Genomic DNA, 14,249 nt, shown 5'->3' on the forward strand with positions numbered 1-14,249 from the left:
AATAATTGCAGACTGCAGTTGTTTACTTGCATAGAAGCAAGTTGAATCAAAAAAAGGATGAAGGGACAAGTGTCAGAGAGAGTAGGGAAGCAGAAATACCACATTGGTAAGCACTGTGCCAGCTTTTGTCCAGAGATGATGATGATAGAATGATATGTAAAGAGGGATTAAGAGAAAAAGACATGAAATGAGTACCATATTACAATTGGAACTAGAAGAAAAGGAGATTGTGGGGGGGGATTGCAAATGGATTGAAATGAAAAAAATTAATTAATGCAACCAAACAATGGAAAATCCAGGATGGAATGTAACAATATTCTCACCATACAGCAGAGATGCTCAGTCGCAGATAGACACAATAAAAAGAAAAAGGCCTTATGGGCCAAAAGCTTTATTTGTGACAGTCTTCGGGTTGTGCCTATCTGCAACTCAGCATCTCCGCTATATGGTGAGTTGCAACTTTCCTATTCATAATATAATTTATTAAAGAAATGTTCACCATGCGCCAACAACTTGTAAGCTGTACTATTAATTAACAACAACAACAACAACAATAATAATAATAATAATAATAATAATAATAATGAAAAAACAGAGGGAAGGTTGTTTGTTAACAGCGATAAACCCAGGTGGCTGTCAGAATGTGAGGGCTGTATTGGAGGGCAGATTCCCATTTGCAGAGTTCAGGTTCAGAAAAACTAGTATTTGATAAGGTGATCCGTATGTACTGTGTGGTGCGCTCTAATCTCTGTAGAGCAAGCTCAGCAGCTGGGTACTGGGTGTTCTCAAGACGGACAATCCTTCTGCGTCCATTATGTTCTCAGCCAGTTTGATGACAGTCATGCCTGTACAAAACAACTTGCAGTGAACAACTGTAAGTTGGTAAACAACCTGTGTTGTTTCAAAAATTGCTTTGCCTTCGATGTTGTTGGATTTATCAGTGGTGGGATCTGAGAAGGTGGTAGTGGGTGGGGTGTCCAGTGCAGGTTTTACAGTGGGAACAATTGCTGTGGTAGGAATAATGGTCTGTGAATGTCATGGAGGTTAGAAGAGCACAGACCTGTGGGAGAGGATCTCATGTCAGAGTGTGACTTGAGAAAGTTTTAGCATTGGCAGAGTGACATATAGAGGCTTTCAAAGCCTGGGTTCTGCACAGTGATGAGGAAGGTCTTCAGAGTTTCCTTACACGTTTGCCACAGATGGCAGTGCTGTATGGAAGAGAATGTTTGATGCAGAAGCTTTCAAACTGTAGGTACTGTTGCTTATTAGTTGGACTGTGCATTGTGAGTCGTCTTTAGTGAAGTCGAGGTAAATGTCAGGGAAGGAATGAAGTGGAGGTGACTTTGGATTTGTGTAAGGAACTGGTGAATTTGAGTTACGAGAATCAGTTAAGCTATTGTACAAAGTGGAAGACATGATCTTTGTGAATCCAGACCAAGGAATTGCTTTCTTATGTTGCTCACAAAAAGATTGGCATCGTCTTGGTTCCCATGGCAGCCTGCCTTGATGTGTTTGTAGTTCTGGCCTTCAAAGAAAAAGAAGTTGTAGGTAAAGATGGAGTTTGGAAGACCTTCAGCTGGTAAATTAGGAGACCTAATGATGTAGGGCTGAAAAGCCATGTGTGTGTGATATGTAGATGAGGAATACAGCAATATGACAAACAGGCAGGACATTCGTTTGTGAATAATTGTAGAGGTAGCGTCTATGGAACCACATTGAGAGCTTATAAGAAACTAATCTCAAAACAGACCACATCAGTTTTCATTTATATTTGAACATGTCCTGGTTAAGCTATCTCTAGTTCAAAATATGGGTGTATAAGGTACTGCTTGATCAGTGCTTAAGCTGTGGAAATTTTGGTCTGAAGACGATTCTACCAAAACCATTGATAAAATGAAAATTAAAGCCAATTTGGACTACCTGAAGATTACTTCAATCACGTTTTACTTTACTTTCATTATGAAGAGTGGATATCCTTTACTTATAGGAAATGCGTACCCCGTACCCTGAGGGCTGCATTTACCTGTCTGCAGGGTGCACGTGAGGCGGACGGACAAGGTAGGGACAGAGGCCGCCTTCCACCACATTGATGAATACATGGGCTACGTGGAAGACTACTACCTGAAGCTCGAGCTGAAGCAAGGCAAGACCGTCGAGCGGCGTGTGTACCTCGCCTCTGACGACCCCAAGGTCATCGGTGAGGCCCGCAGCAAGTATGTACTGGGTCTTGATCAGTACCCCACTTTAAAATTATCTGTTTGAAATTTACAGTGTGTAAGGGAAGAATTTTTAAATCTCCAGTACAAATATTCTAATAATGAGCAGAACATCTGCCTCTCTGAGACTGAACTAAAGTCCAGGTTTGAAATGAAAAATGCAATTAAGAGCTAGGAACATAGCTCATGGTTCTTAATTGCATGATTAATTTCCACTTTTCATTTCACTTCCTCTTTTCTCCTCTCCATTTCTATTATACCTGAACTGAAGCCAGTATAGTGCTGATCTCCATCCTCCAACTGTGATGCCTCCCCCCTCACCCGTCTCCCCTTGTTCTCAGCACCACTTGGCTCTCTCTCTCTCTCTCTCTCTCTCTCTCTCTCTCTCTCTCGACGTGAAATCTGAGTGATGGCCCCTTTCCCAGCATCACCCAACCTATTCGTCTTTCCTCCCAGAGGAACAAATACATATGTTTTTCCCATCCTAAATGACCTGGCTACATTTCTAAAATTTTGATAAAACACATCAGAACATCGTTATACCAGTACTGTTTTATCATTGTTTAAGAAATTTATACTACCTAACCTTGAGAGGTAATAAGCAAGCAGCTCATTGATATTTTTGATGAAGATATATGTGCCACTCTAGAATCATACCTTTTATCCGTATAATTGTATAAATAATGTTGGACATAGGTAAATAGTCCTCATACTAGAACACTGTTTCCTGCCCGCAGGTATCCCCAGTATGAAATTCTCGGAGATCCATCCATTGCGAGGACTGCCGCAGTTGCCACACGCTACTCTGACTCTTCACTGAATGGCATCATCATTGACATCCATTTCTTGTCACTCTGTGACTACCTCGTCTGTACATTTTCATCCCAGGTATGTATGCATTTCATTACTCGTTCTCTCACTGAAATGCGAGTGGTGTTTATATGATGATGATCTGTGAACATTGAACATCTGCTGCATCAGCAGTTAAAATAAACTGCTAACAACTAGTTAATATTCCAAGATTCTTTGGCAGGGATAATACTGATGTATGTTGAAAAAGACAATGTTACCTCCCCCTATTTAATAAGTCTCCACATCATGAATTGTTTTTGTAATTGGAAGCACAGCATTGAGTTCAGCCTTTCATATAACTGGGAATATGAAATAATATTGTGCACAGCTGAAAACAATTTCTTTTCAGGTAAAGAGAGGCAACAGAGGTAAAAGCAGCTGTTGGTATTTCGTTCCTCATTATGTAAAACTGAGTGAAATGACACAGAAAATGGGACTTGCACTCAGGAGGATTTGGACGAGTGGGAGGGTGGGGTATTTAACATCCCAAAGGGAGAGTATAAGTTGAGACTCCTGTCCAGATTTTCTGTGGTTTTTCTAAATCCCAGGCAAATCCTGAAATGGTTTCTTTCATCATCTGCACGCAAGTTTTCCACCTGGCACTGAATAAAGAAAACTTGCACTAGATTGTAAAAAATGGTGTTTGTGAAAGTGTAAAGGTAAAACTGAGAAGATAAAATGAATTTCAGGAAGTAGTTGATATTGTGAGGTGAGGAAACAACAGTGTTAGTTTTAGTTTCTATCAGCTACAAATATTGATTTCGAACAGTATCCGAAGCAGTTTACCAGGTACAAAAGCGATTGGAAAACCACAAATGATCTGAAACCCATATGCTGAAGTGGTTACGGCGTGCTAGTGAAAAAAGAGGCCACAAGTGTGCAAGCGATGACTTCATAAATGTTGAAAATTAACCTTCCAGCCAGTGTGGAGAAATGGAAAGTTGCAAAAGTAAAATCAGCATCAGTCACATACGATGGGCAAAGGAATGCAGTGCCATTTCTACTAGACAACCATGGAAGAAAGCAGCTAGCATTATGCAGGACATGAATGTGGAATTCTGTGCAGTGGGCACCGTGAAACCTGACATGGGGATGAAAAATGTTATTAAAGTCATCTTGGAACATAAGAATATACTGAAGGACAGTGACTTCATTGTTTGTTTGACTAGGGCAAATGACATAGCACGTAATGAAGCCCAAAATTGTCTAACATGTATGAAGAATTTTTTAGATGTAAATAAGATCAAATACACAGTCATTGTGACAATAGCTCATAGACGTGATCTTATCCATAATTCATTTGATAAAGAGATCTGCCAAACCCAACATTAAAATCAAACAACTATGTTCCACAAATACAAAATGCAATTTAGTAGCCTAGAAAAACCTCTTGCACACTGAACATCTAAATTACCATGAGAAGAAACTTCCTGAGAGATTAAAAGTGTGTGCTGGACTGAGACTCAAACTCGGGACCTTTGCCTTTTGCGGGCAAGTGGTAGAGCAGCGGTATTGCAGTTATCCCAATATAAACAGCATAAAATACGGGCAATAGTAACATAGATATAAGGTCAAAGGGAAAAATGTGACTCATATCGTTAATTCTTTGAAGTCATTGAACTGTTACTGTCGCAATGAAAAGCCCACCCGACTGGATATCAATGTACACAGTGTCATTCTTGGATGTGATGTCATACAGCTAGAAATAACAGATCATGAAGGGCTCTTGATACTGGAGATAGACAAGTGACACATAAACTTCTAGGAGAGTTAAATGTAAATAATATAATAGACATGGTAAGGAAATGGATTGGTCTCATATAATGTATAATAATAAAATAACTGATAAATGTTTTTCCATTTTCTTGATAGAGATTAAGTGCATATCAGAAAAGGCGTGGCGTGGCCCAACTGTAACCAAAAGGTGCCATACTAATATTATACACAAGCAACATTATACCAATAAGTGGTACACTCCACAGCTTAACAGACTCAGGATACCATGATAGATTCGTATGATAAGACTCATTAAAGTGATTGGACAAGGCGCAAACTCTACAGATCCAAAATAAAAAATGCTAAGCGCAGTGCAGATGACAAGTATTTAAATTCCAAAAATAAATGTAAAGCAGCCTGGAATTTCATTGAAACGGAAATTAATAATATCAATAAAGGAAACAGTATCCCTATTTTGTAAATAGTGCCAGCACCATCGATCCACTTAATAATTCTACTTTAGATGCAGAAGCCTTTCTCACTCGTGCTAAACAAACAAGTGAGCAATTCACTTGGATCCCAATAACTTTAAATGACACTTATAAATCAGTATGCACCAAGAATCATGGGAATGCTTTATTAGCAACAGAGCTTTTGACACTGTTGACCACAAAATATTTCTGGAAAAAATAGAACACTATGGTATCAGAGGAATTGCAAACAATTGGTTTGCTTCATTCCTAACCAATTGGATGCAGAAAGTCAGCATGAAATACACTAGTAGACAAACCAACTCAATAACCGAAATCCTGTCGAGTAATAAAACAAAGCAAGGTGTACCACAGGGCTCAGTATTGGGACCTCTACTTTTCCTCTCGTATATTAATGACTTGAGCCTGAATGTAGACGCAAACAAAACAATAATATTTGCTGATGACACAACTGTGCTCCTCAAAAGGGAGGCTGTGAACTTGGTCACTGAACAACTCAGCAACTGGGCTAATATCAACAAATTAGCTATCAACACAAAAAAGACAGCATCCATGAACTTTCACACAACACAAAATGCAAATTCCTCTCAGCCACTTGTCACTGTAAATAATCAGCCAATAGATACTGACACTGTTTCCAAATTCCTGGGTCTGTGGGTTCAAGATAACCTGAAATGGAATACACATACAGGAAAGGTAAATTCCAGAATTAGTACTGGCTGTTATGCATTGAGTGTACTGAAATCATGTACTAGCCTGAAAACAGTAACCAGTGTGTAGTATGCTTACATACAAGCCCACCTAAAATATGGTGTGATATTCTGGGGAAATTCTCCAACTACCCTGAGCCCATTCAAAATCCAGAAGAGAGCAGTGAGGATTATTATTGGGAGCAAACCCAGTGACTCCTGCAAACCCATCTTCATAAAGTTGGAAATCCTTACACCGCCTTGCCTATACATTCTCGAGACTGTAAAATTTTTCTGAAACCACGTAGTGCCGACTGACTCCAGAGTCATAAAAAATAATGAAATACATAAGGACAACACAAGGAAAAACTCAAATCGGCATGTTTTACATACAAACACTCAACTGTGGGCCACCAACTTTTCGACATTCTTTCCACTAGTATTAAGTCCATCAAAAACAACATAAAATTTGCCAAGGCTGCGAAGTCATATTTGTTGTGTCACTGTTTGTACTCTATAAATGAATACCTTTTTATTTTATTTTGTTTAAATGTCAAGTTCCGTAGGACTAAATTGAGGAGCAAATCTCCAAGGTCATGGAACGTGTCCATACATGAACTTACAACATAAAAAGTAATAACAGATAAAAATAAATGTTCATGAACCTGAAAGAAAATCAGTCCATAAGTTTAAGCAAACGCTATCAGCAATACAATGAGAATCATCTTAATTTTTCAAGGAACTCCTCGACAGAATAGAAGGAGTGACCCATGAGGAAACTCTTCAGTTTCGATTTGAAAGCGCGTGGATTACTGCTAAGATTTTTGAATTCGAGTGGCAGCTTATTGAAAATGGATGCAGCAGTATACTGCACACCTTTTTGCACAAGAGTTAAGGAAGTCCGATACAAATGGAGGTTTGAGCATTAACCGAGTGAAATCTGCTTATTCTTGGAAATAAACTAATATTGGTAACAAGAAACGACAATAAGGAATATACATATTGAGAGGCCAATGTCAAAATAACCCAGACTCGTGAAAAGAGGTCGACAAGAGGTTCGTGAATTCACACCACTTATTGCCCGAACCGCCCATTTCTGAGCCAAAAATATCCTTCTAGAATGGGAAGAGTTACCCCAAAACATAATACCATACGACATAAGTGAATGAAAATAAGCAAAGTAGACTAATTTACGTGTTGAAATATCACTCAATTTCGATACCATTCGAATAGTGAAAATGGCAGTATTAAGTCTTTGAACAAGATCCTGAACGTGGGCTTTCCATGACAGCTTACTATCTGAACACCCAGGAATTTGAACTATTCAGTTTCACTAATCATATGCCCGTTCTGTGAGATTAAAATGTCAGGTTTTGTTGAATTGTGTGTTAGGAACTGTAAAAACTGAGTCTTACTGTGATTTAACGTTAGTTTATTTTCTACAAGCCATGAACTGAGGTCATGTACTGCTCTACTTGAAACCGAGTCAATGTTGCACACAACATCCTTTACTACCAAGCTAGTGTCATCAGCAAACAGAAATATTTTAGAGTTACCCATAATACTAGAGGGCATATCATTTATATAAATAAGGAACTGGAGCGGCCCCAACACTGATCCCTGGGGCACCCTCCACTTTACAGTACCCCACTCAGATCCCACATCACAGCCGTTATCAACATTGTGAATAATGACCTTTTGCAGCCTGTTGCTAAAGTAAGAGGTGAACCAATTGTGAGCTACTCCCCTTATTCCGTTATGGTCCAACTTCTGGAGCAATATTGTGTGATCAACACAGTCAAATGCCTTTCTTAAATCAAAGAATATGCCAAGCGTTCGAAACTTTTTGTTTAGCCCATCCAGTACATCGCAGAGAAAAGAGAATATAGCATTTTCAGTTGTCAAACGACTTCTAAAGCCGAACTGTACATTTGATAGCAAATAGTGTGATATAAAATGATCAATTAACCTTACATACACAGTCTTTTCGATAACTTTTGCAAACACTGATGTGCATAGAAATAGGTCTAAAATTATCTACATTATCCCTTTCTCCCTTTTTATAAAGCGGCTTTACTACTGAATACTTTAATCGCTCAGGAAACTGACCATTCCTAAAGGAAAAATCACAAATATGGCTAAATACAGGGCTAACATGTGCAGCACATTACTTTAATATTCTACTAGATGCTCCATCATAACCATGAGAGTCCTTAGTCTTCAGTGATTTGATTATTGTCTCAATCTCCCTCTTGTCTGTATCACAGAGGAATATTTCAGACGTCAATCTCGGAAAGGCATTTTCTAAGAAATTTATATGATTTCCTGTAGATACTAAATTTTTATTTAATTCACCAGCAATGCTCAGGAAATGGATGTTAAATACTGTACATATATCTGATTTATCAGTAACAGAAATATTATTACTGCAAACTGACTTTATATCGTCAACCTTGTGCTGCTGACCAGACACTTCCTTAACAACTGACCATATGGCTTTAATTTTATCCTGTGAATTAGCTATTCTATTTGCATACCACATACTTTTTGCCTTGCTAATAACATTTTTAAGTGCCTTACAATACTGTTTGTAATGTGCTACTGTAGCTTGATTGTGACTACTTCTAACATTTTGATATAATTCCCACTTTGTTCTACATGATATCCTTATCCCACTAGTCAGTCAACCGGGCTGTCCATTACTGCTAGTACTCCGTTTAGAATGTTCTAATGGAAAGCAACTCTCAAAGAGCATGAGAAAGGTGTTATGGAAAGCATTGTATTTATCATCTATATTATCAGCACTATAAACATCTTGCCACTCTTGTTCCTTGACAAGCTTTGAAAAACTCTCTATTGCTGTTGGATTAACTTTCCTACGTAGTTTGTAATTAAATGCGACATTGGTTAGAGTACAAAAACCTTTTAGTGTTAAAATTTGTGCATCATGGTCTGAAAGGCCATTCACCCTTTTACTAACAGAATGCCCATCTAGTAATGAAGAATGAATGAAAATATTGTCTATGACTGTGCTACTGTTCCCCTGCACCCTAGTTGGAAAAAACACAGTTTGCATCAGATCATATGAATTTAGGAGATCTACCAACATCCTTTTTCTTGCACAATCATGTACAAAATTAATATTGAAGTCACCACATAGAACTACTTTCTGGTACTTCCTACAAAGTGAATCAAGAACCCTCTCTAGCTTAAGCAAAAATGCTCCAAGTCGGAGTTAGGGGACCTATAAACAACAGCAATTAGAAGTTTAGTTTCACTAAATTCAACTAATGCTGCACAACTTTCAAATATCTGTTCAGTGTAGTGTTGTGATACGTCTCAAATGAAATACTGTTTTTTACGTACAGAGCCACTCCCCCACCCCGCAAGGAATTCCTTGAGAAACAGCCACCTAATCTGTAGCCTGGTAAAGGAAGCCTCTGAATTATCAAATTATTTAAGTGGTGGTCAGATATACCAATAATTTCAGAGTTAGCATCTAATAGCAGTTCACTAACTTTATCTCTAATACCTCTTATATTTTGATGAAATATGCTAATTTCTTCTCTACTTGGAAACATTACATCCTCTGGAGGTGAGCCCTTAGTTAGAGGCACTTCCTTTAAGCAGGTATACCTATCAGCTGACTTCAGTCTAAAAAAGGTGCAACTCTAACACCAACTACTATAGGAATTTTTCCATGAGTGATACCACCACCACCACCACCACCACCACCACCACCACCCACTACACTGTCACCTATAAGCTTAGCCAGCCTCTCCTTCCCATACCTATTGAGGTGCAGGCCATGCCTAGTGAAACCCCATCTACTGATAGACCTAAAACAGTAATCTTGCTATTTATGTTAATGTTAACTGATATTTTCTGACATCCGTAACACACTGTGTACCATAAGATCACATGGAATAAATAAATAAATAAATACATGGAAGAAAAACTATCAGTTATAAAATCACTCAACAGACAAGTAAATGATCATATACATGTTCATAATACTGTATAGGACAGAATGAATGGATAGCTCATTACAAAAATTAGTCGTATGATCATACTTTAATTCAGATATTACCTGAGCTAAATGACACAAAAGGCCTGTACGGTGTTGATATAGAGAACTAACAGAAGCTAAAAGAGAAAAAGAAGGAAAGCGGCTGGTTTAGATCGTATTAATACGGAACTGTGGAAATATGGAGGGTTATTCATGCATCTAAGACTTCTCCATGTATTTTAATCAATGTTGGAGAAATAAGAGGGTACCAAAAGACTGGCAGAGAGCCAAAGTAATATCTATCTATGAAAAGGGCAATAGAAATAAATGTAGTAACTATCAAAGTATCAGCCTCCTGGACTCAACCCATAATTTCTATGCCAAAATCCTGAATGCAAAACTTAAAAAATCATGGAAAAGTAAATATCTGAAGAAGATTCAGGTTTTAGAAAAGGACGATCAACTATTGATAAGGTTTTTATACTGTAACAAGTTGTTGAAAAGACACGAGAGTTCAGCTGGGAAACCCTTCTTGTTTTTGTGGGTTTTGAGAAAGCTTTTGATAATGTGAATAGAGAAATGCTGTGGAACATCATGGGTTAACAAGGTTACCCACCTCACCTCATAAATTCCGAACTAGCCCCATTCCCAGCCTCTGTGCAGAGGCTGGTGAACCGCCACTTCATATGCGGCGACGGCTACTTACAGTGCGCCAGGCATATAAAACTTTGTCCACACCCTACACCCCTGCATACCATACCGTTGCTCAGCCTCCTCTGGCACGATTGTTTCATAACCGGCAACGTGCGACGCAGCCCTATGGGATTCGCGCACAGGATTGCCTCAGTGCGATGTCTATGGCTGGTCTTCGTGTTTTACGTCGCGGTTGGAGCAGATCTCCCCCTTGGCTCCTCCGGAGACCCAAACTTATTTTAGATTTGGCTAATTTTAAGAAAGATGGCACACCAGATTTTACGTTCCAATCTCTGTTTTTTAACATTTTAGATGTGCATCACGATTTCACTGTCGTTTATACTGATGGCTCCAAACAGGAGACTTTCCTTGGCTGTTCTGTGGTGTTCCCTGATCATGTTACTCGGATTCGCCTCCCTGCTGAATATACCGTTTTCGCAGCAGAGCTCCACGCGATCCTGACGGCACTGGAGCAGATGCATCGTGTTCAGGGCGATCGATTTCTTCTCTGCTCCGATTCTCTTAGTGCCTTACAATCGCTGCAGAACCTGTACCCGACTGAAGAGATGGTCCAGCTGATACATGACAAACTGTACTTGCTCCAACGGCGGGGTAAAGAGGTATCCTTCTGCTGGGTGCCTGGTCATGTCGGCATATGGGGCAACGAACAGGCTGATCGGGCTGCCAAGGAGGCCTGCAGAGAGCAGGATATGGTCCAGTGTCCTATCCCCTTGCAGTCAGTCATTGCTGCACTCCACAGGAAGTGCATGGAGTTGTGGGAGGCTGAATGGCTGGCGGTGACGGCCAATAAACTGCGGCCGGTAAAGTCAACCACTCGGCCGTGGCGTTCCTCCTGCCGGCTGCTCAGGCGGGAAGAGGTGGCGCTCACACGTCTTCGGATCGGGCACTGTCCTCTGACACATAGCTATTTATTACGGCGGGAGGATCCTCCGTTTTGTGATGCTTGTGGTGTGCACATCTCTGTCCGGCACATTTTGACAGACTGCGATTTATACCGTGATGCAAGGGCAGAAGCACAAGTTGATGGGGATCTGCCCTGTGTTTTAGCTAATGATGAGACGTGTGTGTCTAGGGTTTTTAAGTTTTGTGATGTGTCTGGACTCTGGCCTAAACTTTTAGGCTGGCGGTTTTAGTGTATTGCAGAGTGGCTGACTCCTCCCTTTTTTCCTTGCGGTCAGCCAGCCACTTCCATCTGCTCCATTGTTTTAGCTCCCTCTACCTTTTTCTTCCTGTGTTGTCCATGTTTTACTGCTGACGCCCTGCTTCATCCCATGCTTCGGTGTGGGTGAGCACATATTTTTCAATGATTGTTCCCCGTGTTTTATGTTCCATTAGATGTAAATGTTCTGAGTTTTTTCTTGACACCCGTCTCACTATGATACTGAACGGGCGCCGAAGACCTTGCTGTCGTGCGCCCACAAAACCCTTCTACTTCTACTACTCACCTCATAAATGCTATTAAGAGTCTAATCGCAAACACCAAAATTGTTATAGATAAGGGAAATATAACAGCAAAGCCAATGAACACAAACGAAGGAGTACGGCAAGAATGCTGGAGGAATACAGACATGAGGTGAGATGGATAACCTTTCTCAGCCATGATGATTGACAGACTTGCCCTCCCCTAAGATCGTAACACTAGACTAAATGTAATTTTGTACGCAGATCATCTACCTCTTGTTACAGAGAATGAAGATGACCTTCAAATATGAGTCTATAAGTTGCAGGAGATAGGTTGTAATTTGAGGCTAACATTGTCGGCAGATAAAACAAAATGATGGCATTTCAGGGAGGACAACCAGTAAGATAAAAAACAGTCTTGAATAATAAAATCTTGAAGCAAGTAACGAATATAACCATGATGTGGTCCAAAAATGAAATAAATTTACTTCCATATGTGGAACATAGTAAAAATTTTGTAGAATAAATCCAAGAAAGAAACCCATCTGAAGTTTTATAAAACAAAACTTATGGAAGTGAGGCATGGGTGCAACAACAAGACACCAAGAAAGTAGAATACAGACTCAAGAAATGAGATTTCTAAGAGAAGTGGAAGGATGTACAAGGGAAGATTGAATAAGAAATGAAGATATGAGGAAAAATTCAGGAATATATAACCCAGATGAGGAAAATATGGAAGGAACACGCAGACTGCATGGGTGAGGAAAGATTCCCAGTAAAGGCTCTAAATTATAAATGTTTTGGAAGAAGAAATGTAGCAAGGCCATGCAAGACATGGGTACCGTAACAGGTAGTTTGCCTAATACGTGAAATGATGATGATGATGAAGAAGAATTTCATCATAAAGTATATAGCAAAGAAAATAAAAAATGCCACCTCTCACTGTGTAACAGAGTTCTAGACAAGGAATTTTCCTGTAACATCATTTGCTCACAATTGGATTACCTGTGCATAAAAAAGATGGCAAAACCTCCCAAATAACTATAGACCCTCTGCAGGAGTACTATTAACATCCAAAATGATAAAAAAACTGTATGCGTAAACAAATGTACAACTGCTTTGGAAGGACAAAAATTTTAAATTAACAACAGTTTCGGTTCAAATCTCAACTGTACAAACAATTGACGTTTTAGTGAATAGGAAGGGCATGAGAAAAGGCTACCTATGTCTGGTACACTTATTGATTTAACCAAAGTGTCACAGTTAGAATTTTATGGCATAGAAGATAATATTCCCAGTAAAAAGAATAATACCCGAAGGGCGTGTTCCTGGGCCTTTCCTGTTTATTATCTACATTAATGACGTTCTGAATTATATACCATGTAAGAAATTACTGTATGCTGATGACATAACACTAATGATCACAGGTTAGAATTTACAAAGTGTACTAGCTAACAAGAAATGATGCAAATGACCTATCATTGGTGTCAGGACAATCAGTTGTGCATAAACCAAACAAAAACTGATGAAATATGAAGGTTGTCCACAAAGTAAGTTCCGTTTATATTTCTATCTGTGGCAGTGCTACGATTGCAGTTCCAAGCATGCGCGACAGTTACTCTGACTCAAGGAGAAGACATGTACTCCATTTTCAGACTGTTGCTGCCGACATCTGCTTTGTAGTGCTTTTTTATAATGTCAGTCGTAATTGAAAATGCTGCCACATGTGAAATCAGATCTGTGATTCATTTTCTAAATGCAAAGAAAGTTAAAGCAAAGGAAATTCATTGGCAAATCTGCGAGGTTTACAGACAAAATGGTATGAGTGCTTAGAAGATGGGTCAGACTGTTCAATGAAGGATGTGATCAAATGAAGAACAAAGTGGACGTCCATCTGTGGTTACTGATGAACTGGTTCACACAATTGAAGAGAAGATTAAGCACAATCGTAAGTTTACAGTTAGTGCCCTTGCTATGGAAGTTCCAAAAAACTGATGATCACTAATTCATGAAATTGGTACTGAAAAACTGAAATTCGAAAACTTTGCTCACATTGGGTACCCAGAACAACACAAAAAACAGTGGATGGGCAGTGCACTTCAGTTTTTGACACACTACATTGAAGAAGGCGATGGTTTTCTTTCTTGGATAATCATGGGGG

At 39.3% G+C, this 14,249-nt stretch overlaps 1 protein-coding gene across 1 annotated transcript in view; it reads left to right on the forward strand.

The window, feature by feature from the left end:
- Positions 1 to 14,249, forward strand: part of LOC126106792 (alpha-(1,6)-fucosyltransferase) — a 345,214-nt gene that overhangs the window by 302,854 nt on the left and 28,111 nt on the right. Inside the window, exons 12-13 of the mRNA XM_049913180.1 lie at positions 2,034 to 2,213; positions 2,954 to 3,104. Coding sequence (XP_049769137.1) covers positions 2,034 to 2,213; positions 2,954 to 3,104 — 331 coding nt within the window. The remainder of the gene's footprint in view (positions 1 to 2,033; positions 2,214 to 2,953; positions 3,105 to 14,249) is intronic.

Source organism: Schistocerca cancellata, chromosome 10 (assembly GCF_023864275.1).
Source record: "Schistocerca cancellata isolate TAMUIC-IGC-003103 chromosome 10, iqSchCanc2.1, whole genome shotgun sequence".
Classification (NCBI taxonomy): domain Eukaryota; kingdom Metazoa; phylum Arthropoda; class Insecta; order Orthoptera; family Acrididae; genus Schistocerca; species Schistocerca cancellata.